General features: G+C 33.7%; 2 protein-coding genes and 1 pseudogene across 2 annotated transcripts in view; 1 reads left to right on the top strand and 2 right to left on the bottom strand.

Moving 5' to 3' along the window:
• LOC149527441 (uncharacterized) overlaps positions 1 to 1,015 on the top strand; it is a 1,451-nt pseudogene extending 436 nt beyond the window's left edge.
• Positions 1,016 to 9,051: 8,036 nt separating this feature from the next.
• LOC110412572 (zinc finger CCCH domain-containing protein 55-like) lies at positions 9,052 to 15,264 on the bottom strand. The gene is made up of 9 exons (XM_021423137.2): positions 14,091 to 15,264; positions 13,401 to 13,577; positions 11,389 to 11,568; positions 11,203 to 11,300; positions 10,795 to 11,043; positions 10,441 to 10,567; positions 10,037 to 10,254; positions 9,891 to 9,933; positions 9,052 to 9,768 (listed from the first exon to the last, which is right to left on the bottom strand). The coding sequence occupies exons 1-7, from the start codon at positions 14,984 to 14,986 to the stop codon at positions 10,059 to 10,061; spliced, it is 1,923 nt and encodes a 640-aa protein (XP_021278812.1). The 5' UTR covers positions 14,987 to 15,264; the 3' UTR covers positions 9,052 to 9,768; positions 9,891 to 9,933; positions 10,037 to 10,058.
• A 7,644-nt stretch (positions 15,265 to 22,908) lies between these two features.
• The window catches only part of LOC110412339 (zinc finger CCCH domain-containing protein 53-like), a 5,484-nt gene continuing 3,597 nt past the window's right edge, over positions 22,909 to 24,795 (bottom strand). Inside the window, exons 3-8 of the mRNA XM_021422870.1 lie at positions 24,611 to 24,744; positions 24,254 to 24,517; positions 23,985 to 24,147; positions 23,621 to 23,827; positions 23,441 to 23,523; positions 22,909 to 23,327 (exon numbers count right to left, since the gene is read on the bottom strand). Of these exons, the coding sequence (XP_021278545.1) occupies positions 23,490 to 23,523; positions 23,621 to 23,827; positions 23,985 to 24,147; positions 24,254 to 24,517; positions 24,611 to 24,744 (802 nt within the window). The 3' untranslated portion in view covers positions 22,909 to 23,327; positions 23,441 to 23,489. The remainder of the gene's footprint in view (positions 23,328 to 23,440; positions 23,524 to 23,620; positions 23,828 to 23,984; positions 24,148 to 24,253; positions 24,518 to 24,610; positions 24,745 to 24,795) is intronic.

Below are 24,795 nucleotides of genomic sequence, written 5' to 3'. Positions count from 1 at the left end.
CTATTTTCCAACATATATAGCTAGCTTTCTTCTTAACTTTCTTTCCAGGTTAATGCATTACAGCATTAATATATAAGAAAAAAATAATCAATTGTTTTAGTAAAAAGAAATCAAAATCAAGATTCCGTTATTTGAAAAAATCAATCAAAAAATGTACGTTGAAGCTAAATATGCATATGATATTATCTTAATTTATCTAGGGGGTGAGTTTAACTATCAAGGGCTTCAAATTGTGTCTTTGCTCAATCTCACGAGTTCCAGCACAAGAAGTTTAGGATTGCTAGTTGCCGTCCGAAAACAGTGAAGATGTTGCACAGCACGTGGGTCTATGTGTCTCTGGATAAGCCAAAAGAATCTGCTAATAATGCAAAAGTCGACTGCAATTGTGATGACATTATTACATCAAGAACAAAGCGTTTGAGTTCAAATAGAGACCAAGCATGGGAAGCAAGCAACAATCTCCATGATAACCTCTCTTGTTGTGACTCTTGCTTTTGGGATCGAGAAGCAACTTTATTTTGTAGCATGCTTAGGCAATACTTGGTTAAAGAAAATTCATCAGTCTTTGTTGCTCCAGTACAAGTAATCTAAATTTTATATATCTATTCTTTTAATTATATACTGGAAATATAATTAAATTTATCGCTTTAGAAGTTGTGATCAAGTACTTGATTTTGAAATTAAAGATTACTGAAACATTACTGATTTAGATATTTTACAGAACAATATACTAAACAAAAAATGTTAAATGTTTACGTATGAGAAAGCAGTTTCTAATGTGTAAGATGGCAACTCATGTATGGTGGCATAATCCGAACTTGGAAGATGAAACTGAAGCAATTTGCTTAACTCTGCTCCCTTAACCTTTCAGCCAACAATTATATTCCTCTCTTACGTTGTTGTATTTCTGGCCTAGGTTATTGAAAGCTTCCTTTCTCTCATCTGGGATATCTTCCTTCTTCTCCAGGCGAAGCTTCACAGTTTCAGTTTATCTCTTGAGCTCTTGGATCTTTAGTGTTTTCTCCTCATGCATGCTGTTTTAGTCGTTTTTCCAAGTTAGAAAATGAACTTGGAAGTATAAAACTTTTATATGTACATTAATTTTTTTTTTATAGGCAGATGAAAGATTTGAACTTCATACTATGAATAAAGAAAGTCAAATTATGCAATTAGTCTATGTGTTCTATAAAAATGTAGATTTAATCTTTGTATAATAATAATAATTAATATTTTTACTCTGTCAAAGAATCAAAGCTCCAATGTGAACGGAGCAATGTGAGAACTAATAGGAATTACAGGTTACAATTAAAGTTCTACATGCAATATAAATCTTAATTAGCACCTAATTGTCCTCTGAAAAACTGCAAGAATTGCGTAAACAATGCAAAATAAACTAATTTTTACTGTGTCAATCCAATTGTCTTGCATATATCCAAGGAAATGCAGCGTTTTTTTCTTTGTTGATGGCCCCTTCACAGTGAAATGCAGTTGTGTAACAATGGAATTATATAAGCTGAAACTTGGAAGGTGACACATGCCAAAGCAGAGCTTTGCAAATCAAAACAACAGCTATGATACGAGCATCTTCCTTTGATGGAGAAACAATATCGAAGCCATGGATTCTGTTACAGAGATTTGCTGAGCCCTTGACGTGAAAGTCTATCTGGCCCTCACATCCCCCTCTCAAGTCTCAAGACTATGAAAAGAATCAGAATGTTAGGAAGTTGCTTTACAATAGACATGAACATGCATTTTTCCAGGCAGGCTGATATAATGCAAACAAGGAGCAACTGTGTTTTTTCTTCAACTAGGGAACACTTTTTGGGCTCACTACATGGCAATCCTGGTCCATGGGACAGTCAATGGGCTTTTGCATTTTTCCCATGGGCTTGTTCCCTACATATGGGACACTTTCGAGAGTTATTGAGTAGTACAATGAGATTATCTGTGAAGAGAAGGAAAATGGGGTGCGTCTTGATTCCTGGGAAAGGGGCCATCGGCCTAAAATGGCTTGGATGCCTAGTTTCCCATATCTGAGGCTTGCTTAAATTTTTAGATAGTCTTTGTCACGATTGATTGGTCGATTGATTGCTGGGTTGGTACATGTTGGATGGCTTTCGGCTTAGTTTCAATTCATTCCACTCATCATCTCCAGCTTCGACTCCACCCTTTTCTTTCTTTGGTTTTCTGATGTTCAAGTATTAGAGCCAAGATTTACCATTTTCATTACAGAATTTAATGTATGAATGTATTGTGTTTCAGTAGCATCGATTATGAAGCTGTAAAATTTTACAAATAAATCTATCAAGAGTGAAGCCTCGTGCATTTAGTAAGTTCAATTGGCCTGCTAAGCTTTGAAAAAGTATCATATATACATATACTTTGAATTCCTGATAGAAAATATTATAGAATAATATTGATAGTCCACATAAAATTGTGTTCGGAAAATTATGGAGCAAAAAGGGAAAAAATATTAATTGTTGGACATTTGTCGACCAAACACAGAAAAATCTTTTAAAATTAAAAAAGAAATTACTGGACCATAAATCCTGCAAAAACTTGTATTGATATTAAAATTATTGGATATTTTAGGTAAATAAAAAAAAAACCAATAGAATCAGCTGCCAATAACAAATAGGAAAACTTAGCGTTGCATTAATCCCTGGGTAAGGTAGGATTTCCTTTTTCCTAATCCTTAACAATTATCGACTCCACCTCTAATTCCCTTCCTATATATAGCTAGCTTTCTTCTTAACTTCTTTCCACGTTAATGCATTGTAGGTTAGGACGAAAAAATCTAGCAATATCAAGTCTCTTCCAAGAGAGATGTTGGCAGAGATTCTTAGGCATGTGGTGACTAATTCGATTACTGATTTCGTCAATGTTCAAATAAGTTGTAAGGCTTTTCTTGGAGCATCAAGTGATTATCAAATCTTTGAGAATGTTTCGATGACGAATATCAACTTTGTCCCTGTAAAAATGAGAAAATTATTTTAAAAAAATACAAAGGCATTACATAGAAAAGAGATGATCATTGTTTTAACAAGAAGAAACCAAAGTCAGGGTTACGTTGTTTGAAGAAAGCGTGAATCTATATGATAGCCTCCCTTGTTGTGACTCGGGCTTTTGGGATCGTGAGACAATCTTATTTTCTAAAATTTTATATATGTGTTCTTTCAATCTTGTTGATAATTAAAGATGACTGAAATATTATTGATTTAGATATCTTATAGAGCAATGTAATTAAACAGAACAATGGAGTAAACAAAACATGAAATGTTCACGTACGAGAAAGCATATTAACAGTTTCTAATGCATAAGATGTCAACTCGGTACGGTAGCATAATCCAGACCTCCAAGATGAAACTGAAGCCATCTGCTTAATTCTACTCCCTTGACCTTTCAGCCAACAATGCATTGTATTCCTCTCTCAGGCTGTTATATTTCTCGCTCAGGTTATTGAAAGCTTCCTTTCTCGCATCTGGGATATCCTGCTTCTTCTTCTCCAGCCGAAGCTTCACAGTTTCAATTTGTCTCTTGAGCTCTTGGATTTTTAATGTTTTCTCCTCGTGCTGTTTCTGCAGTGTTTCCAACTCCGATAGTGGTTTGGCTAAAGCATTTTAAGAGAGTTTAGTGTTTCAGAATTCGGATAAACAAAAGCCAAAAACAACAGCTTTACTATAAGCTATTCTTAGTAGCTACTACTCTACAATTTACTTTCACAAAGGTTGTTTCTGATAATGTAATTAATTAATAATTGAAGTTGGTATAACGTTATTTGATTCCATTCTAGACTGTGAATCAGACGTTTCTTCGATGTCAAAAAAAATAAAATGCATGATATGGGGAAACAGAAGGGGTCTAACCCCAACTTGGTATGTATGGATTACATTTTTGAAAAGCTTAAGTGCTCATTATGAAAGTATCATTAACCTTGGTTCTCTTCTAAGCCGAAAGGTTGACTTTACTATGATTCTGATATGTTTCAGAGTTGATTCAAGGGTAAGACTGTCTTCCAAAAGATCCCTTGTTTACCATGATGGCCTTATGGGAGGTAGATGATATTGCTATACAAAAGTGAAAATGCAGGGTGGACAGCATTATGCTAAAAGGTTTAGAGAACCAAGTAACAGCGAATTTCAAATAGTTCAAAAGAAAAGGTGATTGAGCTGCGTGACAACATTTGGAGAAAAGCATGAGAGCTCATTTTTCAGTTATCAGAATTTCTTTCTAAGTGACTAGTTTGTAAATGCCTCAACTATCTAAGGCAAGATAACTTTTCTCTTAAGGGAATGTTGGTTATATTGGTCAAATCTGTCTGTAGAGGAAAAAAAACTGATAAGAAGTTGTAAGAATTTGCTACCTGGAGGGTTGTAGGAGCTGCCACTGCTACCTTCCATGATGTTTACAGATTCCTGCAGAAATATTATTGTCAGGGTGTTTCCTATATTGCCTCTCACCTTTACGCTTCATATGTAAATGCTTCTTAATCCCTGGCTAATGCCTTCTTATCACATCTTTTCTCCAGGACTCATTTATCTAGTTCAACTCCTCCAAAGAAGAGAATAATGAGGATCAAAGAAGAAATCTCAAGGATGGGGAACCTAACTAATCAAATTCTTAGAATTTCCCATTGTAGTTTTTTCTAATCTCTTATGAGAATTTCTGTCTTTTTCCATCACAAATGAGGATTGTACTACTCCCTTTGTAGAATCTTCCTCTTGTTCCTTTTTTCAGATTTGATATCTACTTTGAATTTGTTAGTTTTCACTATCAGTGTTATGAAATTAAAATCTGCAACATTTGGATAACATCTCCGGCAATTTACTCTGTAAAAGAATCGAAGCTCCAATTTGAATGGAGCAATGTGAGAACTAAGAGGAATTACAGGTTACAATGAAAGTTCTACTCTACTTGTACAAAAACTATGTGGTGATGCAAGCAAACCTGTTAAAAGAAATCCATTCATGCACATTAATAAGAACAGCTTTGAACAAGCAGACAGAGTAAACCGAAATCATAAATTAATGGAGTACTCAACCTGTGCTAAGTCCTGCATGCAGAGATCTGATTATTCAGTCATGGCAATGAGTACAATCAGGAAATATTTATAGTGAAAAAAGTTTGGTTGAATAAACACCAGCACAAACAAGTACAGTTTCTCCTCATTCAAAATCATGCACTTTGAGAAAATCTTCGTTGCTAGAGATGCAGTGTAGGATGGTAATCTTTTTAGTCTTGGAAAAACAGTGAATCCACTAAATCTAGTGATTTCTGGATATGGCCTTAACTGTTTGTTAAAGCTGCAGTCTGGTTCAAATCCAAAACTGATACAACCACTTCAACCCACCAATCAGGTTAATGCAAAACCAAGTAATGAATGAATGAACAACTACATAAACAAATGCACACCACCACATTGAGAGAGGGAAGCATTAGAATTACCTCAAAATGGATAGGGAGGACTGAAATTAAAAAAAAATAAATTAAGGAAACTAAGAATTAAGAAACCATTTGCAAAATCACATAGTTTTAAGAGCTCGATCAGTACTAATAACGCTGACGCATGTCGCCAACGTGTCAACCTTGGGGGCCAAAATTGGACACATCACTAACATGGTCACCTTGGTGGACTCCATTTGGAAACAAAGCCTAGTTTGCAGATACGTTTAACTTGAGAGTATGATCAGAGTTGTTAAAGACATTATTGCTTAACACAAAACACAAAAGTAAGATTAAGTAGTTAATACATGCAACATAAATCATAATTAGCACCTAATTGTCCTCTAAAAAACTGCAAGAGTTGAGTAAACAATGCAAAATAAACTAACCTTTACTGTGTCAATCCAATTGTCTTACATATATCCCAGGAAATGCAGCGTTTTTTCCTTTGTTGATGGTCCCTTCACAGTGAAATGCAGTTGTGTAACAATGGAAGAACTTGTACAACTTTATATAAGCTGAAACTTGGAAGGTGACGCATGCCCAAAGCAGAGTTTTGCAAATCAAAACAAAAGCTATGATAAGAGCATCTTCCATTGATGGAAACAATATCGAAGCCGTGGATTCTGCTACAGAGATTTGCTGAGCCCTTGACGTGAAAGTCTATCTGGTCCTCACAGCCCCCTCTCTCTAGTACTATGCAAAGAATCAGAATATTAGGGTGTTGCTTTACAACAGACATGAACATGCATGTTTCCAGGCAAGCTGATCTCATGCAAACAAGGAGCAACTTTATGTGTGTCTTTTTTCAACTGGGGAACACTTTTTGGGCTCATTACATGGCAATCATGGTTCATGGAACACTCAGTGGGCTTTTACATTTTATGCATTGGCTTGTTGCCCACATATGGGATGTTTTCGGGAGTTATTGGGGCGTACGATGAAATTATCTTTGAAGAGATGGAAAATGGAAAAGGGACCATCAGCCTAAAATGGATTGGACGCCAAGTTTCCCATATCCCCAAGTCATGATTAAAATTTTCACATTAGTCTTTGCGATGATTGATTGATTGATTGATTGATTGATTGATTGATTGATTGCTCGGTTGGTTGGTACATGTTGGATGGCTTTGGGCTAAGCTTCAATTCTTCCCACTCATCATGTCCAACTTCGACTCTACCCTTTTCATTCTTTTGTTTTCTGATGTTCAAGTATTGGACAATACATGAACCATGATTTACCATTTTCATTGCAGAATTTAATAAATGAATGTATTGTGCTTCAGCGGTATGAATTGTGAAGTTTTAAAATTTTACAAATAAATCTATCAAAGGGTGGTGAACCTTGGTAGATTTCAGCAAGGTCAATTGACCTGCTAAACCTTGAGAAAGTATTATCATAAATGGGGTTGTGGGTGATGATTTGACTGAGGAGAATGGAAACTCGAAATCTTGATAAACTCTCTTTTGATGTATCGTCTCATCTGTTACCTTCGGATGATTGAGTTTGCCACTTAATTTCAAGTTTAGCAGACTCATTACCACCTAAAGCAGCTGCTAAACATTGAGAAAGGAAAGATTCCATGTACATGCACATTGGCTCCACCAAACGACTCATCAAAAGGTATAGGGATGATTTCTTTTTTTCTTATTATTATTTGGAAAAGAGAAATTTGGACTTGACTCTTTAAGCATCTATGACTTCCCCAAATAATTATTAGCTTTGCATCTGAACAATCACTTGGAAAGGCAGAGATAACAACTAATTAAGGTGGCCTACTGCCCTTTCCAATCAATATTTTTACAAGTAAATACAAATCAAAATAATGCATAGAAAGAATGATCCTAGTACGAGGTGCGCCAGCCATAATTATGAATTACAATATATATATCCGAGATATTTTATCTGGAACATCAATATATCTTTGTAAATATCATAATTATAATTATATATATATAATATATGTGATTTTGTTTTATGAATCATTGCATGCGTCCAAAAAATAAAGAATTATTGCATCAATATTTGGAACGCACTAGGTGTCTAACGGCTCATCAATTGCCAGCCTTCAAATAGTGAATTGTTTCTGTAAATTCTCTTCTAATTATTTCACACCTATATGTAAATGTACAATATGACGGAAATCGAGACAAAAAAAACTGGCAAATAAGGTAGAAAAGATCACCAATTTAAACGATGTATTGTCCTTGCAGCTATGTAGGTAGCAGGATGGAGATGTATAATAAGAGAATAGATTCAAAGCACTAACATTCCCTTGTTTCCTTAACATCTTTTTCTGTCTCATCACCATATATCCAAAGGGTTCTGACACTCATTCATGGACTTTCCAAACAATACTGATGTTGTCCAAAAGTGCGCTGCCATAATGCGTAGTGATGAAAGGGTACAAGTTGGCCAAAGAAAGTAACTAGGTTCCTAGGGGACAAAGTAAAAGTGTGACTAAGGCTTTTACAAAATCCCATACTAGGCTAGAGGGAATTGCTCAAAACTTGTCCATGAATATATGCCCCTTTGATTTTGTTCCTGGCACAAGATTCTTCCTATGAATGAAATCAATAATTGGGAAACAAACAGTACCTAGTCCACAAAATTTTCTTGCAAAACCAAAACAAGAAAAGGAAGCCTTTTATTAAGTATTAAAGAAAGTGCAATAGTTATTATATACATTAAAACTACGTAAGTAATCAGAGATGGCAACATCATAGCCAGAGTGGAGTGAATGGTGTTATGTGAAACATGAGATGTTGATGGCAAGGGTCAGCTTACCACTCGAACAATGGTGGTCCAATGACTTATGCTAATTTTGGAAACAAATACTTCACAACCAAATTTAATTATCACCGGTTTTTTTTTTTTAAAAAAGTTTAATTAAACGTAATATATAACGTCAACACTTATAAGTCATTAAAGATTACTCTATACTTTTTTGATGGCACTAACAATGTCCTCATCATCATTGCCCACCCTACGTGCCTCTCTCAGAGGTGCTTAACGTGGAATAGAGTCATAATCGAGTTTATTCTAATACCACTAATCACAAAGTCATTTCTCTTTTCAAAAAACTAACTTGATGATGAATAGGGTATACAACGCCACCACTTATAAACCACCCAAAACTTCCCTACTTACTCAATGTGAGATTTTTGAAAACATCTTGCACACTTCCTTCTTGAAGCGCTAAGTGCGACACAATTACTAACAACTAAGGCTACCACTCACACGTGATTTTCTTCCACATTCGGTTTTATATTTTCAATTTTTATAAAACCATAAAGTACTAAGTTTACTAATACCTTCTCTCTTTTTTTATGGATTTAAGAACTTTTCCATGAAATAAGCACGCATTCGCGTTGGCAGGCATGAATTAACCCAACAGTACACTTCTTTTGGTACTCTTTTTAAGATTTTTCGTTACTTTTCTTTTAACTTGAGAATATCTGGCAAAGGTGACTTAAAAGCACTTGCAGTACAAGGTCCAACTGAGCTGAAGTAGAACCACCACCATCATCATCATCATCAAAAATTTAAAACTCTCCAGATATAAAAATAATAATAAAAAACTAAAACATTTCAGTCCGATGACCTGTAACATGAAAAGGAAAGGAGCGTGACACCCTGATTCGATATATATAATGTCAGCACCCATGTGATAGAGTGACCCTAACCTTGCATGTGGACCTAAACATATAAGACAAAGTGCCCCTGTGGTAGATACTGATTGCAAAAAGGAAGATGCTTTTTTTTTTCTTACCAACTTTCCTATACCCAACATTCTTCACTTTAATAGCAACAACATAATTATCAAAGTTTAACATAAAATAATACACCAATATTACCAAAACCCATCTTCTGATTTCTTTTCCCCCAATCTTGCCCCTCCTCTCAATTATTCAGCCTTCAACGCAACATCCTTCTCAAGGTTCAACTTCCCAACAAATGCTGTGTTTAATGTACACATTTCTGACTTCAAAGTCTCTTCATACAGTTCAGCTTTACATAATGCTTTTATCACATACGGTTAAAAGAAAATGCATAGATGACAATGCAATAAATTACTATCCCTACTTTCTTCTGCTTTTGTCTGTTGGAATACACAACTAGTAGAGGAGAAAAGAGAAAAGCCCTATACTCAAAAATCAGTTCATCTATCCTTTAGGTATCCAATATGCATTTGCTGTTAGTAGTAATGTATTGATGAAGATGATGATGATCTTCTTGCAATATTCTCTACGGATCTACTCTTCTCTGTATAATCTGGCTATACACATCTAGTGGATTCTCCTTGTATATGCTTCTCTACTTTTCTGCATCAGTAACTATCATGTCAAAACATTATAGGGATGACATTGGACTTGGAATTCAAAAAATATAAGCTCATAAATTATGGTTAGTCCTTTCTGAGTTCTGACCGAGTGACTGTGCTTACCTTTATTTCCTACAGATCATTACCTTCATGCCCTCGATAAAACCTGAGAAAATGTAAATATATCTCAATTACAATAACATGCCTTCCGCTCTGGTAATCATAGCAGGAGAGATCAAGTTATAACGATGTTAAAGTAGTGATAGTACCTTGGCATTAAGAAGTGGATAACTAAATGGAGGCCATGTCGCTAGTAGAAATGATGGGCAACGATAGGTCATTTTCAGAAGATGAAGTGGCACATAAAGTGGGACTTCCATTTACTTCCACCAAAGCAGTAAAATTAGAGAGGTGATTCCCAGCAGATTTTGTAGGGGAAGTAAAAGGGCTATCAGGAAGTGTATGCTCTACACTGTTGTCATGACATCTATAAAGGAAACGGAAATAAAACAAATGAGGAAGACAACTAGAAGACAACTGACTTTAGAAAAGCCCAGAGATGGCGGTAGATAATAAGATTTGAATAAATATAAGAAATACAGCATCTACACTTGTCGGGAAGTTTTATCTAAATTTCAAAAATTAAGTTCCATGTTGTTCAGAGGCATCATACCCTTCAGGGTTAGAACAATCTTTGGTACTTCCAACTCCGCCTTTCTGAACACATGCAGAATTCACTTCTTCCTGATCAGCAGCAGTCATCGTCGAGGGAACAGCAGCAGCTGTATTATCACCATTTACTGCCACAAGAAATAATAGAAAATCAACCACAGCAAAGCTTTTTTCCAATCCTGGATTTGTTAAGCTCAAACAGATTGGACAACTTATTTGGATTATATTTCCGTTTTTTGAACAAGAGAACAGGAAAGTCATCCACACATTCACAGACACACAATACCAAAGTCAGATACACAATCCAGCTAAAAGATAATAGATGAGATAGAACAACTGAGTCTGATTAGCAAACCTTCTAAGACTTCCTGTTTAATGCTGTCAGATGGATGAACATTTTGACTGGCATGGGAATAAGCAGGCAAGGAAACCGAAGCACCAACAGAAAGGCTGCGTTGATGATGATGAATACCATCATTCTTGAAATCTGGAAGTTGCAAATTTATGAACCTTCTCCTTTGCAGCTCAATAGCTTGCTGGACATCAACTTGCTCTTCCAATTTTCTTCTCAACATCTCCCGTGCATCGTAGACCATATTTGCCCCTGTATATAAAGAGAAATTAAGAACCTCAGTTCTAAAATAAGAATAAATAAAACAAAAGAAAAGGTCATTTTAAACATTCCGTTCCCTCCTATCATTTCACCCAAAAAACCACATGAAAAGACAACCCCACTAAAAGCCATGCCCATTTGTTTGCTTACCAACATGATGGTCATACAGCTCTCTAGAGTCAAGCCCTGAAGGGCTTGAACATGGAGAAAAGTTCCCCCTCTCAAATTGCTGTTGAAGGTGTTGCCTCCTGCAATAGTTCCATTAGCAGTTATATATTTAACGCAGGATGAGGGCAAGATGCAAGATAAAAATGCAAACAAGAGAAGATGCCATACTTGTCAGGAACTTTTCCTTTTTCCTTGTAGGGCTTAACAAGCACGCGTGAATCACAAATGAAGTGGGGGTTTCCTCTGGTCAAAATAAGTTTCACAGTCTCTGGATGGACAAAAGTAACAAAACCAAACATTCGCTTTTGCTGGTACGGGATCCTCACATCTTGCACTGGTCCAAACATGCTTTAAAAGATACAGGAAAACTAAATTAAATACACAAACTTAAAACTTACAAAATTTATAAACTTTTGTTCCAAGTAAAACCACTTTGGTAGGTCCTTGTCAGAATTTTGCAACAAAAGAATCAAGCAATTGACCATGAAAAAAATTTCTATGCAAGCCTCAGCTAAGTACAAGTGGATATATAGGCAGGGTTCCTTTGCTCAAAATCCTACTTTGCCGCAATAAATGAAATATTCTCAATCCCCTAAAATGTCAAAACCCTATGTCTATGGTATAGCAATACAACTTTCATAGTAAAGTTACAGTATTTGGACTCAGTCAAATAAATTGTCAATTCTGCTTCTCCTACAAATGCGTTTATCCAGCAATATCCATCTCCGACCCACAGAATTGTCAATTTTGTCCATTCACCACCACCATGCTTATCATACAGCTTAGCTGCAGGGTTTTGAAGTGAGCAAAGTAGGTTTGACCAAGTTCACAGAAAACCCCAGCAGCCCCAAACCTTTCCTTTTTCATAAGAAAAACAGAATTTATTATAAAATCTTTTCCTACTATGCTGATTACAGGTAACCTTAGCACACTGCTCCTTCATATGTGATGTAAACTTGACTTTGCTCAACCATTGATCCCTCTTAGGAGTAAGATGACTGCCTCTCCATATTTCTAAATCTTGCAGCTCATATTTCCTTGTTGAACCCAAAATTGTTCTTCAACGTCCCATTTATCCACTAGAACAAAATTAAAATAGACACAATGAAGTATTGCATATATTGACAACTGAGTTTTGCCAAGTTTCAGGTGGTCTCCTTTTGAAGATTTTTTATCCAACAGTAAATATTAAAATAAGAACATGCATCAAAGAAAAAATGTGAAGTCCATTGAAATATGCCTCCAATACTTTGTATAGTCCTTATACTTTAACAAGCACTATTGATAATTTAACATGTCCCTTTTGGAATAATTTGCTTCTAGATGGATCATATTAATTGACTATCCCCTCCTTACCTGCAGAGTTCAACAGCATTTAAATTGTGTTTAAGATAGTTACTCTTAACATATCTTCCAATATCATACATCTAATAATGGGATAAACATTCACCTGGAGATGAACAGTAGTTAGCAATTAAGAATGGTGTATCGCAAATAGACGGTCGGGTATTCAGAAAAAAGTAGTTAGCTACTATAGTTAATTGAAAAGGATACCATGCCAAGTCACCCACTATGTCCTACGAAGATACAAATGACTCTATCAAAGTTAATGCAACAGCTAGACAAGGCAGTAGGCTTCAAGGCTAGATTAAATCAACCAAGGATTTTCAGCCACTAGGTATGTTATCAGTATAAGACTAAGTTAATACAGTTCAACTGCTGTTGCACATGAAGGGAAAAAAAGGAAAACCACAAGGCAAGCATTAAAAGTTAACTTTTCCAGGTCAATCTTCTTTTAGCATGTAAAATTACTTGTCCCCACCACAAACCAACAATTAAAAGCAGAACTCTTTACCCCCTTAACATTTTAAATTGATATAATCCTTGAGATGCATGCTGAAAACTACCGTAATTGCAGATTCTAGTACAACATATAGATCACAGCTCCTGTAAGGCACCAGGTAACCATTATAGTAAGGATGCCAAACTGCATGCCATGGAAAGCAGCCCCATAGCCATGGTTATAATTATAATTGCAACATCCAAACTAATTCTATGGTACACTAATAATTCAAAATGCAGCTCCCCACTCAACAACATGCATTGACTTAACATAAATCAAGAACCACATATATGATCAGAGAAAAAAATGCCTGAACGTTTAGAAGTGCAATAGATACCTGAAGTAGTTTGAAACATCTTCATCTTTAAATGTACTCTCAGCTGGAAAAGTCAGGTAAATCTGTTTTGAAGCTGAGTTAGCTTTTTCTGCCATTCCCATTGTCAAAAAATCGTTCCTCTCAGATCGGCTCTGAGCAAACTTGCAAATTTCTTCACCCAACATCAGTGCAGCAGCTCTGCACCACACCACAATGTACCAAATTAAAATTGTTTAATTTGGCAAAAAGCAAGCTACGCCTATGCCATGCTATGGTTTTTTAGCTAACCAATACTCCCACCAAAATAAGACCAGCACAGTTCATAAATACAAAACCCCAATACTACGCTCAAATCAAATTAATGAACTTTATGCATCACAGCATCAAAAAACAAAGACAATGGCCAATTGGATGTCTGTACTATTCCAACAGGAAACGTGTAAACCACAAAAAATAAATGAATAAAAACTGACTAAAAGAAACTAATTCATAGCAGCAAAACTACGAAGAAAGGTCAAATAGATAATATCTAATTTATTTTTGGGTAAATTTTATGTAAAACCAAAACAAGCACTAATGCAGAAATCTTTATGGATCCCATAGCCACCAAAATAAACCCACGATTAGAGCAAATATTAAGAGCCTTATACATGTCAGCCAAAAAAAAAATGGTAAGGCAGCACGAGACAAAATAGGAAATCTCTAATATACCTCTGGGCATCAGTTTGCTGTTGCAAGAGAAGATTCATGCTTTTTTCATACGCCAAGGGAGAAGAAACACCAGCCATCAACTGAGCAGCAGCCAATCTTTGCTGATGAGCTGCTCTCATTCTCATCATTTCCTCATGTTGATGATAAAGAAGGTCCATTTTGCTAGGTGAACCAACAACAACTCCATTAACATCAACATTATCTGCTAAACCACCAACACCATGTGAAAACTTACAATTATCACCATTCTTGCAAAATCCTTTAGCAAAATAAAGGCAAGGCTTGTAACTACCCACAATACCACCAAACCCACCAGCTTCTTCAGCTGTCCCAAAACATGCATCACTTGCTGAAAAACTCCTTCTATGACCAACAAAGTCCTCATTCCTGGACGAGGAAGAATCATTCAGGAATGAAAAATAATCACTCATTTGATTCTCATCAATCAAATCAGTGTTGTTATCCCCAGTCGTTGGAGGAACTAAGACAGACCCAGAGCGGATATTTTCATAAGAAAGGAAAGGACTTGAGTTTGGGCTACTAGAGGAAGACCAAGAAGGCACCTTCTTGGAAAATTCCAAGAAGCCATTTCTAGGAATGAGCCTAGGAGATGATTGAGGAAGTGGGTTTGGGGAATTGTTGGAGTTGGAGCTGTTGGGTCTCGAGATTGGGTTCAGAGAAGGAGGAGTAGAGAAAGAGTTCGAAGAAAGTCCTAAGTGAGTTTTAGCCTTGAAAACAAGGGACTGTAGAAGGGTTTCAGGACCAAAGGCTAAACGCATCAAGTCCCTGTCTGCTAAGTCTTGGATAAGGATGTAACCCATGATTTTTGAAGCATTTTCTGGGTCTAAACTCTTGATTTTGCAGAACAAGACGTTGGTTATATCATAAGGATCCATGGAGACTTTTCAGTTTTTCTTGTTCTAAGGTTTATTTTGGGTTCGAGAAACAATGGGGTTTGGGTCCTTTTTTCACTCGGACAAGGAGAGAGTGAAGGGAAGAAAGAGAAAAGAAGCGAGGGTGAAAAGGAAGTGGCGTTTCTGGGGTTTTTGTGTTTTCGAAGTTTGTTTTCTTTTTCTTCTTTCCAAAAGACTAAAAAAAGAAGTGAAAATGACAAAAACCAGAGAGAGAGAGAGAGATAGAGATAGATGGCAAAATGGGTAGGGTTTTGAAGTGAAACAAGAGCGGGCTTCTTCTATTCAAGGACTCTTCTCTTCTCTCTCTCCTTTTTTTTCTTTTTTTTTTATATTTTCCCCCTCTTAAAACTATCTCAACTTTCAATCGGAAACATGTCCTTCACTCTGCTGCCACACATCCGTTCTATCTATATTCATTTTTACTAATCCATTAATCTATTTTCTATTATATAATATGAGATAATCATTTTTTACTTTTAAATTTTTAAATATATTTTGAGTAATAAATACGTAATAAAATATCCCACCATCATGCCACTTTCGTTAACTTCCTTTCTCATTGTAATTATAATTTCGTTAATTATCTTGTGGTAGACGTCTTCTAATTTAAATATTAATTAGAATATGCAATTTGCATCATGATATTATCAACCTCTAATTCAATATCTTATGCAAAGCAGTAGTATAAAATAGTAAAGAGATGAGATGGCCTTTTATGACAATTTAGATTTGTTAGATTACTAATTTAACTCTTCAATTAACTGAGTAATTTTAAAAAATATATATAATATATAGATGTGTTTATGTGCGTATGATCTCTTCTTTAGAATAACATATGTTAACAATGATCAATTTTAAAACAAAATTTTGATTAATGATTTACTAATTGTCGTTAGTTAAAACACTACTTATCTTTTTTATGTGCACATGGTATCGACGCAACATTAAACATTAACGTGAAGAGTAAAAATGACATTAGTTATGTCATCATAATATGTGATATTTTAATTAATGATAATTAATTAATAATTAATCATAAAAATTTATTTATTTAAAAATAAAAATATAAAATTTTAATTAAATTAAATAAAAAATAAACATTTTATTTAAATTTTTTAAACAGTATAAAATCTTTTCTAGATATTATGTCAAAAATTAATGAATACATCCAATCTCTACCACACGTACAAGTACCATGCTCCATTAAGCTTGCTGTTCAATTAATACCGGAAAAAACAAGATTAATAATATACTTTGGTTTTATAAGGCAAATTAAGTATAATAGCTTGATAATTAAATGGATGATTGCTTGCTTAGGACCAATAAATCTCAAAAAGAAAATTATTCATATATATATATATATATATATATATAGTGATGGCAATATTTAGCTCTATTTCAAATTATTGAAAAGGAAAAGGGAAAGAAATTCATTGAATTTATCATTGTCTAATCATAGATTAGCCGTTTTAGTTGTATATCCCAATCATTTGTAGCCTATTTATATCCATATGGAAATCTATTCAAAATAAGAAATTAAAGGGGAAAGTTTTGTCCACCTCTTAAGAAATGAATTTTGTGAATTTAACAATTATTAAATTTTTCATTATATTTTTCTTATAAAAAAATGTGTTTTTCCTAACAATAGTAGAAATTTCCTTTTTTCTACATGATGGATAGATTATACTAGTAATTATTATTTTTCCATTTATTAGCTAATTGTGAACAAATTTCAATGATAATAAGTAACATTTTAGCAATTTATGCAAAAACTTGCATATTTTTAGGCAGAAAACAAGTAAATCCAATGCAAGCATAAAATAGGTTGAATAAATTACCTTACTCATGGCCTCTATTGAGAAAGAAAATTTTACGTTCTTCGCCCCTTTATTTATGACAAATTTTGTTTTAATTTGATTAAATCGATAAAATAACAATATTTAAATTCAAAACCGGATTGAATGATGACCCATTCAAGATTTTGTATCAATGGATCAATGATTTCAATGGTTCAATTATTCTGATCAATGTTAGTTTAATAATATAAATTCTGTAAAATAATCTTAATATTTGTATAAACAATAATTTATGATATAAGAATTAAAAATATTCATTATTTTTGAAAAAAATTACAACAAGAAAAGTTTTGCACAAAAATAGTTTTTACCATTTCGTTTTGTCTAATGAATTTTTTTTAAAAGAACAAATTGCATAAATATACCAAATGGTTTGAGGTTAAGTAAAAATGCTCCTTAGGTTCAAATTTTAACAACTAATGGCATGTGCATTCATTTCGTAGTGTAGGGTTGGATGTTTTAATATCTTAAAAGTATGCTTGGTTCGTAAAATAGAATAAAAAGAAAATAAAATGATCATGTTGCGATAATAAAATATAATAAAAATAGTTATTATGTAGTTTAATTTACAGAATAAAATACAATAGCAATTTCTATTATGATTTATTTCAATGTTTAGTGGTAAAAAATAACTTTGAAATAACAAAAAAAATGTAATAAAAAGATAAAAATATCTTTTATTATGATATATGATTTATAATTCAAATATTTACTTTTTATAATTTGTTAAAAATGTTAATAAATTTTTATTTAAAACTTGAATATGATTGTTTACCTAATTTTATAAATTACTTATAATTTATTTATAATATTAATAATTTATATTAATATGATTATTTTTATCTTTATTTTTAAAATATTAAAGTATTGATAATATATAATTAAAGTTTTAAATTTTATTATTTTTTATATTTTTTAATTTTTTAATTTTTTTTTCTCTATTGATCGACCATCGAATATTTGGCCAACATAATGGAGCATTAATCTAGCATTCACTGTGATCGGATTTGATTGCTAAAGTACCAAATTAGCACTTCCCGCACCTAGCAGCGATGTCGCCACCACTGCCACCCTCTGCGACCTTTTGATAGTGGAGGGGATTTAGAAAAAGAAGAAGAGAGGTAGAAGATGAGTAGAGAAAAAAAAGAAATTGTGAAAATGAAAAAATTTTATATTATATAGTAGTAATTTTTGAAAATTGTTCAAGGACACTTTGGTTTAATCAAATTTTTTTCTCATTCCCACATGCTTGAATTAGTCATTACTGAGGGGAAATTCAGCCCCTCATGTAATGGCCATTCCATTGAATCAAAGTGTTACATAAATTGATAATAAGAATAAGGGGAGAATGGAAACATGCCCTAAAAGATGAAAACATCCTTCTATAACACAACTCGTACAACCTATAAAAAACTTGAGCTAGGCGCAAAACTTATTTAATCTCCTTTCTTTCCACAATCAAACATGAAAATCGTTGGATTATGAAGTAGATGAGTTTCTTGACGTTCTTTGAATTTAATCAGAAATGGTCGAGGGTTAGTGATCCAAGTAAAATTTAGTCAATACTTGGCAAAGAACTATGGGCTATTTCATGGGATTTATGCAACAAGGCACCACATGTACAATTCTCACATCATATTCATTGTGGTTTCATTTGGGCAAATTGAAAAGTTTTCAAGTTTTTTATTTGTAATTATCTTGATATTGTCTTTTATTCACTAGCAATATCGACCTTTTAGAGGTTCTCTTTGCTTGTTTAATAACCAATTTCTAAAAATAAGAGAGGTTCTATCTTGAACCTTAAAAAAGTCATGTAAAAAATTTTATATGAGCTTTTAAAAGATAGTGAGATATACAACAACTTAGAGAAAGTACTTGTATTGGTGAATCAAATAGTGGATTTGAACTCCTTAACAAACAAAGAAAAATGTGGTAAACGCCAAGACGAAGGGTCTAACTTCCACAAATCACATTTGCGAATTTCTCAACCCTATTCTCTTTATTATTATCGCATTAAATTCATTGATTGGTTGTCATTAACTTCATATAACTCAGTGTATTTTGAAGTTTACATCATGAAAATTGAATTCACCCGCCACTTAGATTACTCAATGTATTTGAGTTTACAGTATATTTATGTAGTTTTTTTAAAAAAATAATTATTATTATGTAAAAGTCAAATTAAGTGTGACTTTAAAATCATTTTTTAAAATTTATATTTAATGACCTAAGTTAATAAAAAACTCTCTGAGCTATTGATTTTTGTCATAAACTCATTGATCTATAGGAATTTTTTCAAATCAACCTAAATTAAGACTAGGATCACCCAATCTATGGATCTAATTGTTGGATTGATCCAAATTTAGTAACTTTATTGAAAATAGATGAGTCTATAACTTAGCACACGCTTTTACAAAATCAGTTGGCCAAAACAACAAACTTATGCAAAATTAAATGCTTTTACTTACTTTTTGGTGCAAAAACAATAGTGCTACTCACTTTTCTAAGGGAAAAAAAATTAAATATGTAGCTGCTTGATTATCCTAAATCAATCTTAATTAATCCAAATTTAACATGAAAATGAAATTAGCATTAATATTAACACTCAAAAAGAAAAAAATTTCCTCGAACTGAATGCAAAATGCTGTAGATTTCTTCTCTTCTTATTAGCAAATCTATCGTATTTAGCAACAAACTTAATCCTATTCATATATCTGAATATTTAATTTATTAATTAATTTATAATTTTTTATTTAAAATATCAAATTCAAATTCTCTTCTTTCAATTTTTTTAAAAAATAACCCTATCTATGCTCGTGCATTTTCATTTACTATATCTGAGTAGCATAGCATTTAGCATATAAAAGTTCACTTTTTGAGGTGATTTTTTGAAGTTTACCTGAAAAGAGTAAAATAGGGCAGTAAAAAAATATTGGTCCACCCAATTGAAAATGGGAATCACCAAAATTCTGATGGCTACCACATTCAGTAGTAAATATTCTAAAATCTATAAGTACTGTTAGCTTTTATAATAGTGCACGTTGCTTCCTTCCTTCTTTTTCTCTCTTGCATTTTATTTTACTTCGCTGCTGACTTTCTCTTACTGTTTCGTGATGTAATCTTTTCAAGATTTTGATGCAAATTAAAAATTCAGTTGCCTCAATGATTTCTGTGTCAGTACGTTTTCTTCTCTTTCATGAGAAGATATCTCCACCGTCTGCTGGATATGATTTTTTTTTTACTGTGATTGGTGAATTTGGGATTGAAGGGTAGAGATTTTGGTTTCTGGGTGTGGGGCCACGACTTGGAAAGGACAGTTTCAGAAAAATTCAGTCACATTCAAGATTGGGTCAAAGTTGCTCCAATCACTTTCTCTTTGAACAATGTGGAGGTTTCAATTATTTTTAATATTTTTAATCAAAGTAATTCACTATGTGTAATTATTTCTCTACGGTCCTTGTCAGTTGTCAATTATATATATTTGTATATATATATATGGGGGAAATGTTGGCTGATTAATGATGATAAGGATGATTTTTTTTTGAGGAAAAAAATGTATAATTAATAGATTAATTTTTTTAATTTAATAAAACTAGTCCATTAATTGTAATTTTTAAAAATAATATTTTAATTATTTTTAACGGGTGATTATAAACACCCATTTAATTATTATTTACACCAAATTCAATAATTATAAAACTAATTGTAATAAATATCCGTAAATAGTTGGTAACAACATTTCTTTATTTATAAAAATAATTATGTGATTAATGCATTGTGGCTTCATGAATAAAAAAAATAATATATTAAATAATAATTTAAAGGACTTTTAATTAGTGCTTATAAGCATTCATTAATTAGACCTTATAGGCTTGCATAATTGGGCTTTGTCTAGGATCCTTTTGTTGTGAAGAGGTGAGGTTTGCCCAAACAAACCTAAGGCAATTAAGCTATGAACTAAGAGGCCCAAAATGAACAAATTGAAGGAGGGTTTCTCATATTTTATTTTTTCTTTTTAATTTTCCTACCAAATTTATAAAATCATATTGTCAGAGCTCACATTTTTAATCCTAGACACATATCTATAAAGTCAAAAAAATTCTTTACTTATAATCGCAAGATCGATTTCATCTATTATTGTAAGATCGATTTCATTTATTATTGAAAGTATGATTTGTAATATTCTATCTCACCTAATTGTATGATATTTATTAGCTCTTTCACTTCACTACAAAAAAAAAAACGACATTGATTCTAGTTTATTTCAACCTTAATATCTCACATCAATAAAAAGTTAAATAAACTTTAATTTCACTTGTCACTAATCTACATTCAAACATAAAAATGAAAAGGAGAGTGACCTAACATGATTGAAAGCCTTTGCCCAAAAGTCCAAAATTACATCTGCTGTGTTGCCTTTGCCCTCATTTCTTTATATTCTCTCTCTTTTAAGATTATATAAAAGCCTCAAGTGTATGCCATTTTCCTTTATTAATCATACATTCACTTTCCCTTTAGCTTTGATCCTTTTTCACCTAATAAAAGAAAACCACAACTCATCTAATCATTGAGTGGGGGCCCCTATCATAAAAAAATTTAAATAACAAAAAAAAGGAGCTGAAATCATGGCTTAATTAAGTAGAAAAATATGATGGCCCCTTTGGAAGAAATCATGGAAACCCATTTCCCACTTGATTTGCCCAGTTACAGAGCAGTAATAATCACTGCAATATTTGAGGAGCACTATCAAAATATATATGAAGTAAAGCATGATTGAATGATGCATTGCCACTTTGCTCCTCAGTCCTAATCACCTAAATTACAAAGCATCCAGAGGATATAATTGCTTGGCTGTATCAATGTCAAATGTCAAATGTCTATATTCTTTCTGATTATGACAGGGTGACAACAATGAGACTACTCAGCTGGAAACAAAAGGGAGGCTGTCACACTTATACAGGACCTAAAATATCACTAAACCTCCCTCTCAAATTTCCACCTTTGTACATTGGCAAATATGTTCATCATTTTGACTTTATAATTTAAAGTTAATAAACCAAGTTAGGCACACCAATATGTTAAATTTTCTTTGGACTAAAGTTGGCCTTGGCCAGCTATTTGGCATCAAGATTGGGGAAAACCCATGCTGACATTATAACTCCACCACTGATGAATGCCTACTTAAACCAGAGAAATTCCTTAGCCATCCTTGAGCATCTCTACATGTTGCACAAAAGATTAAAAACATAATCTGCTAATTATAGATATTCACCCAAACCAAAAGCGAAGTTTCATAAAAAAAAAAAGATTTAAAAAACAGATAATAATTGGAGTTAGATAGTACTAAATTAGAACTGATTAATCATAGCAACAACCAACAAAGCCACTTTAACAGACCAACATGCACATCTATGTGGTAGGGGAGCAATTTGAAATAGAGTTGGGAGTGTAGGCAGCACAGCATTTAAAACTTAAGAGCGCATGTAGACCCAACATGATTTAAGATTATGCCAAAAACATAAGGGCACCATCACCCATAAAACACAAAATTCAGAATCAAAATATATAATAACATTTAAAAATCTGAATGAGGTTAAAAGACTGAAAGTGAAAGGAGTGAGTGGTACCCAGATACCATTCATATAAATTGTCAGAACCCATGTGACAGTGTGGCCCTTACCCATTCATGTCCACCTAAAAGAAACCACGAAATGAGACAAAAGAGTCCCCTAAAGTAACCTTTAATCACATGAAAGAACAACCTTTTCTTTGCCTCATGTTTTTTTTTTTTTGATTATATATATATTTCCCACAAACACCTTTTCTCCTGTTCTGCCTGTTTCATAATCTAATGGTTGACAGATACTGTAGTACTAACATGAAAACAACAATAAAAAATTAAAAAAAGTGCCAGAGTCACAGCTTTACCCTCCACTTCAACCCTTGCACTCCTTACCCTTTTTGGGTCTCCATATCAGTAGAGTAGTTATGCTTCGGCTACAGTACTTTTAAAACTTTCTGGGGGTCTCTACTTCTGTACACATAGTGACATGGAACTATATCCTTCATACAGATTTCATTTATTTGTAGTTCCTTTTTTCACCTCACTTGGAAAAAGGAGGGTAAAAAGAGTAGAAAAGAAAAACAGAAGGGAAGTAGTAAAATTACAATATCATTAAAGAGTTACTAGCTTTTGTTTCTTCCACTATTACTGTGTGGTCCAGTACACTCACCTACAGGAAGGGTCACAGTAGGGAAACAGAAAGACCCCACTCCCATAAATCAGTTCCTCTGTCCTTTGCCTATACATTATGTATTCATTGTAAGTAGTATGTATTGATGATGATGCTGATCTTGCTGAGATCTTGTCTACAGATCTTTTTCTTTGTTGTGGGTATTGTTTTGGCTATACAGCTAGAGGATTTTTTTTTTATAATCTTCCTTGTATAATATGCTCCCCAATGTTTCTGCAAAAATAGAACAAAACAGTTCAACATTATAAAATGATCATATTTGACCAGAATTTTCAACAAGCTGTATGCATGTGCTCATAAAAAAAAGCTTGATATTAGTCTCTTACCCTGGGAAAGTCAATTTCCCCCTTTGCTGGCCATGCTCACCTTTGCCAACTACATGCCAATGGTTTCATGCCCAGAGGAAAACCTTTATAGCAAAATTAATCACAATAATTAACTTTCCTTGTCTTTGGATAAAAAGAATGTTTTTTAAAAGCTGTGGCAATGATAAGTGGTAATAATACCTGGGCATTTGTAGAAAACAAGATTTAAGAGAAGCCATATTGAGGCTGGAGGTGTTGGCCAGTGAAGGGTTACTGTTAGAGCAAGATGTAGTTGGACTTGTGGTTTTGTTGTCAGCCTCTACGGAATTGGCAGAGAAGACAGTGAGGTGATCACCAGCTGATTTCTTAGGAGAAGCGAACAGGTTATCAGGGAGAATGTGCTCCAAGCTGCTCACATGAGAACAGGCCTTAAATTATGCCAACAATTAATTAAAACGTGTAAACATTCATTCAAAAGCTAGCATAAAGCAGCAGAATTTCACAACCAGGACCTGAACATTCTGTTTTCCATTACCATTCTACATTTGAAAATCGAGTTTTATACCTTTCAGGGAGATCAGTTTCTTCAGTGTTGGCCTTCTCCTCCTTACTATTACTCGTATCATTCTCATCCATGTGATTACAACCTGGATTCACTTCCTCCAGCTGTTTATCGGCATTTGCAGTAGTCAATTTGGAAATAACTGCGACTGGGCTACCGCCATTCTCTACAGCAATAACGTAAAAGCAAATTGATATATAGAACTCCAAAGAAATTTGCTCAAATGGTGAACAAATCAAAGCCAATATTAAACAGTTTATAATGGTGTTAACCTTCTGGGACTTCTTGATCAATGCTATCAGCTGGAAAAATGAGTGCTTGAGTGTTGAGAGTATGAGATACAGTCGGTGAAGGAATAGGGTAGCCAGTGGACAGACCATGATGGTACTGAGGATGATTATGATTCTTGAAGTCCAGCAGCTGCAAATTTATTAACCTTCTTCCTTGAAGCTCGATGGCTTGCTGCAAATCAGCCTGCTCTTCCAATTTCCTTCTCAACAGCATCTCTTGAGTATTGTTGTACAACATTCTTGCTCCTAAGGTAAAATCAAAATAACGATTCACCAAAAATTACTGCAATTTGAGATAAAAAAAAGGGCCAGTCTTTGCGGTTGCCTTGTTTTACTTACCGAGATGGAAATCAAATGGCTCCCTGGAATCAAGCCCAGACGGACTTGAGCATGTGGAATACTCTCCTCTCTCCAATTGTTGTTGCTGATGTTGTTGCTTCCTACAAATTTGATCAATTAGATAAATTACATCTCTGGAGAAAGCAACACAGAAAGAGCAAGAAAGATTAACACCGAAAAAAAAA

This window comes from Theobroma umbraticum, unplaced genomic scaffold (genome assembly GCF_002168275.2).
Source record: "Theobroma umbraticum cultivar Fairchild unplaced genomic scaffold, ASM216827v3 scaffold_95.0, whole genome shotgun sequence".
NCBI classification, from domain to species: Eukaryota; Viridiplantae; Streptophyta; class Magnoliopsida; order Malvales; family Malvaceae; genus Theobroma; species Theobroma umbraticum.
The sequence above is the reverse complement of the archived record's forward strand: the minus strand, read 5'-3'. Positions and strand labels throughout refer to the sequence as shown.

What these genes read in the sequence shown, in the direction of transcription:
- LOC110412572 (XM_021423137.2), bottom strand. Translation starts at nt 14,986, where the DNA reads ATGGATCCTTATGATATAACCAACGTCTTGTTCTGCAAAATCAAGAGT. An exon ending in CAGCAAACTGATGCCCAGAG is followed by an intron (nt 13,578 to 14,090) that starts GTATATTAGAGA and finishes GGTGTGGTGCAG; the next exon opens with AGCTGCTGCACTGATGTTGG. An exon ending in GCTGTATGACCATCATGTTG is followed by an intron (nt 11,044 to 11,202) that starts GTAAGCAAACAA and finishes CTTTATATACAG; the next exon opens with GGGCAAATATGGTCTACGAT.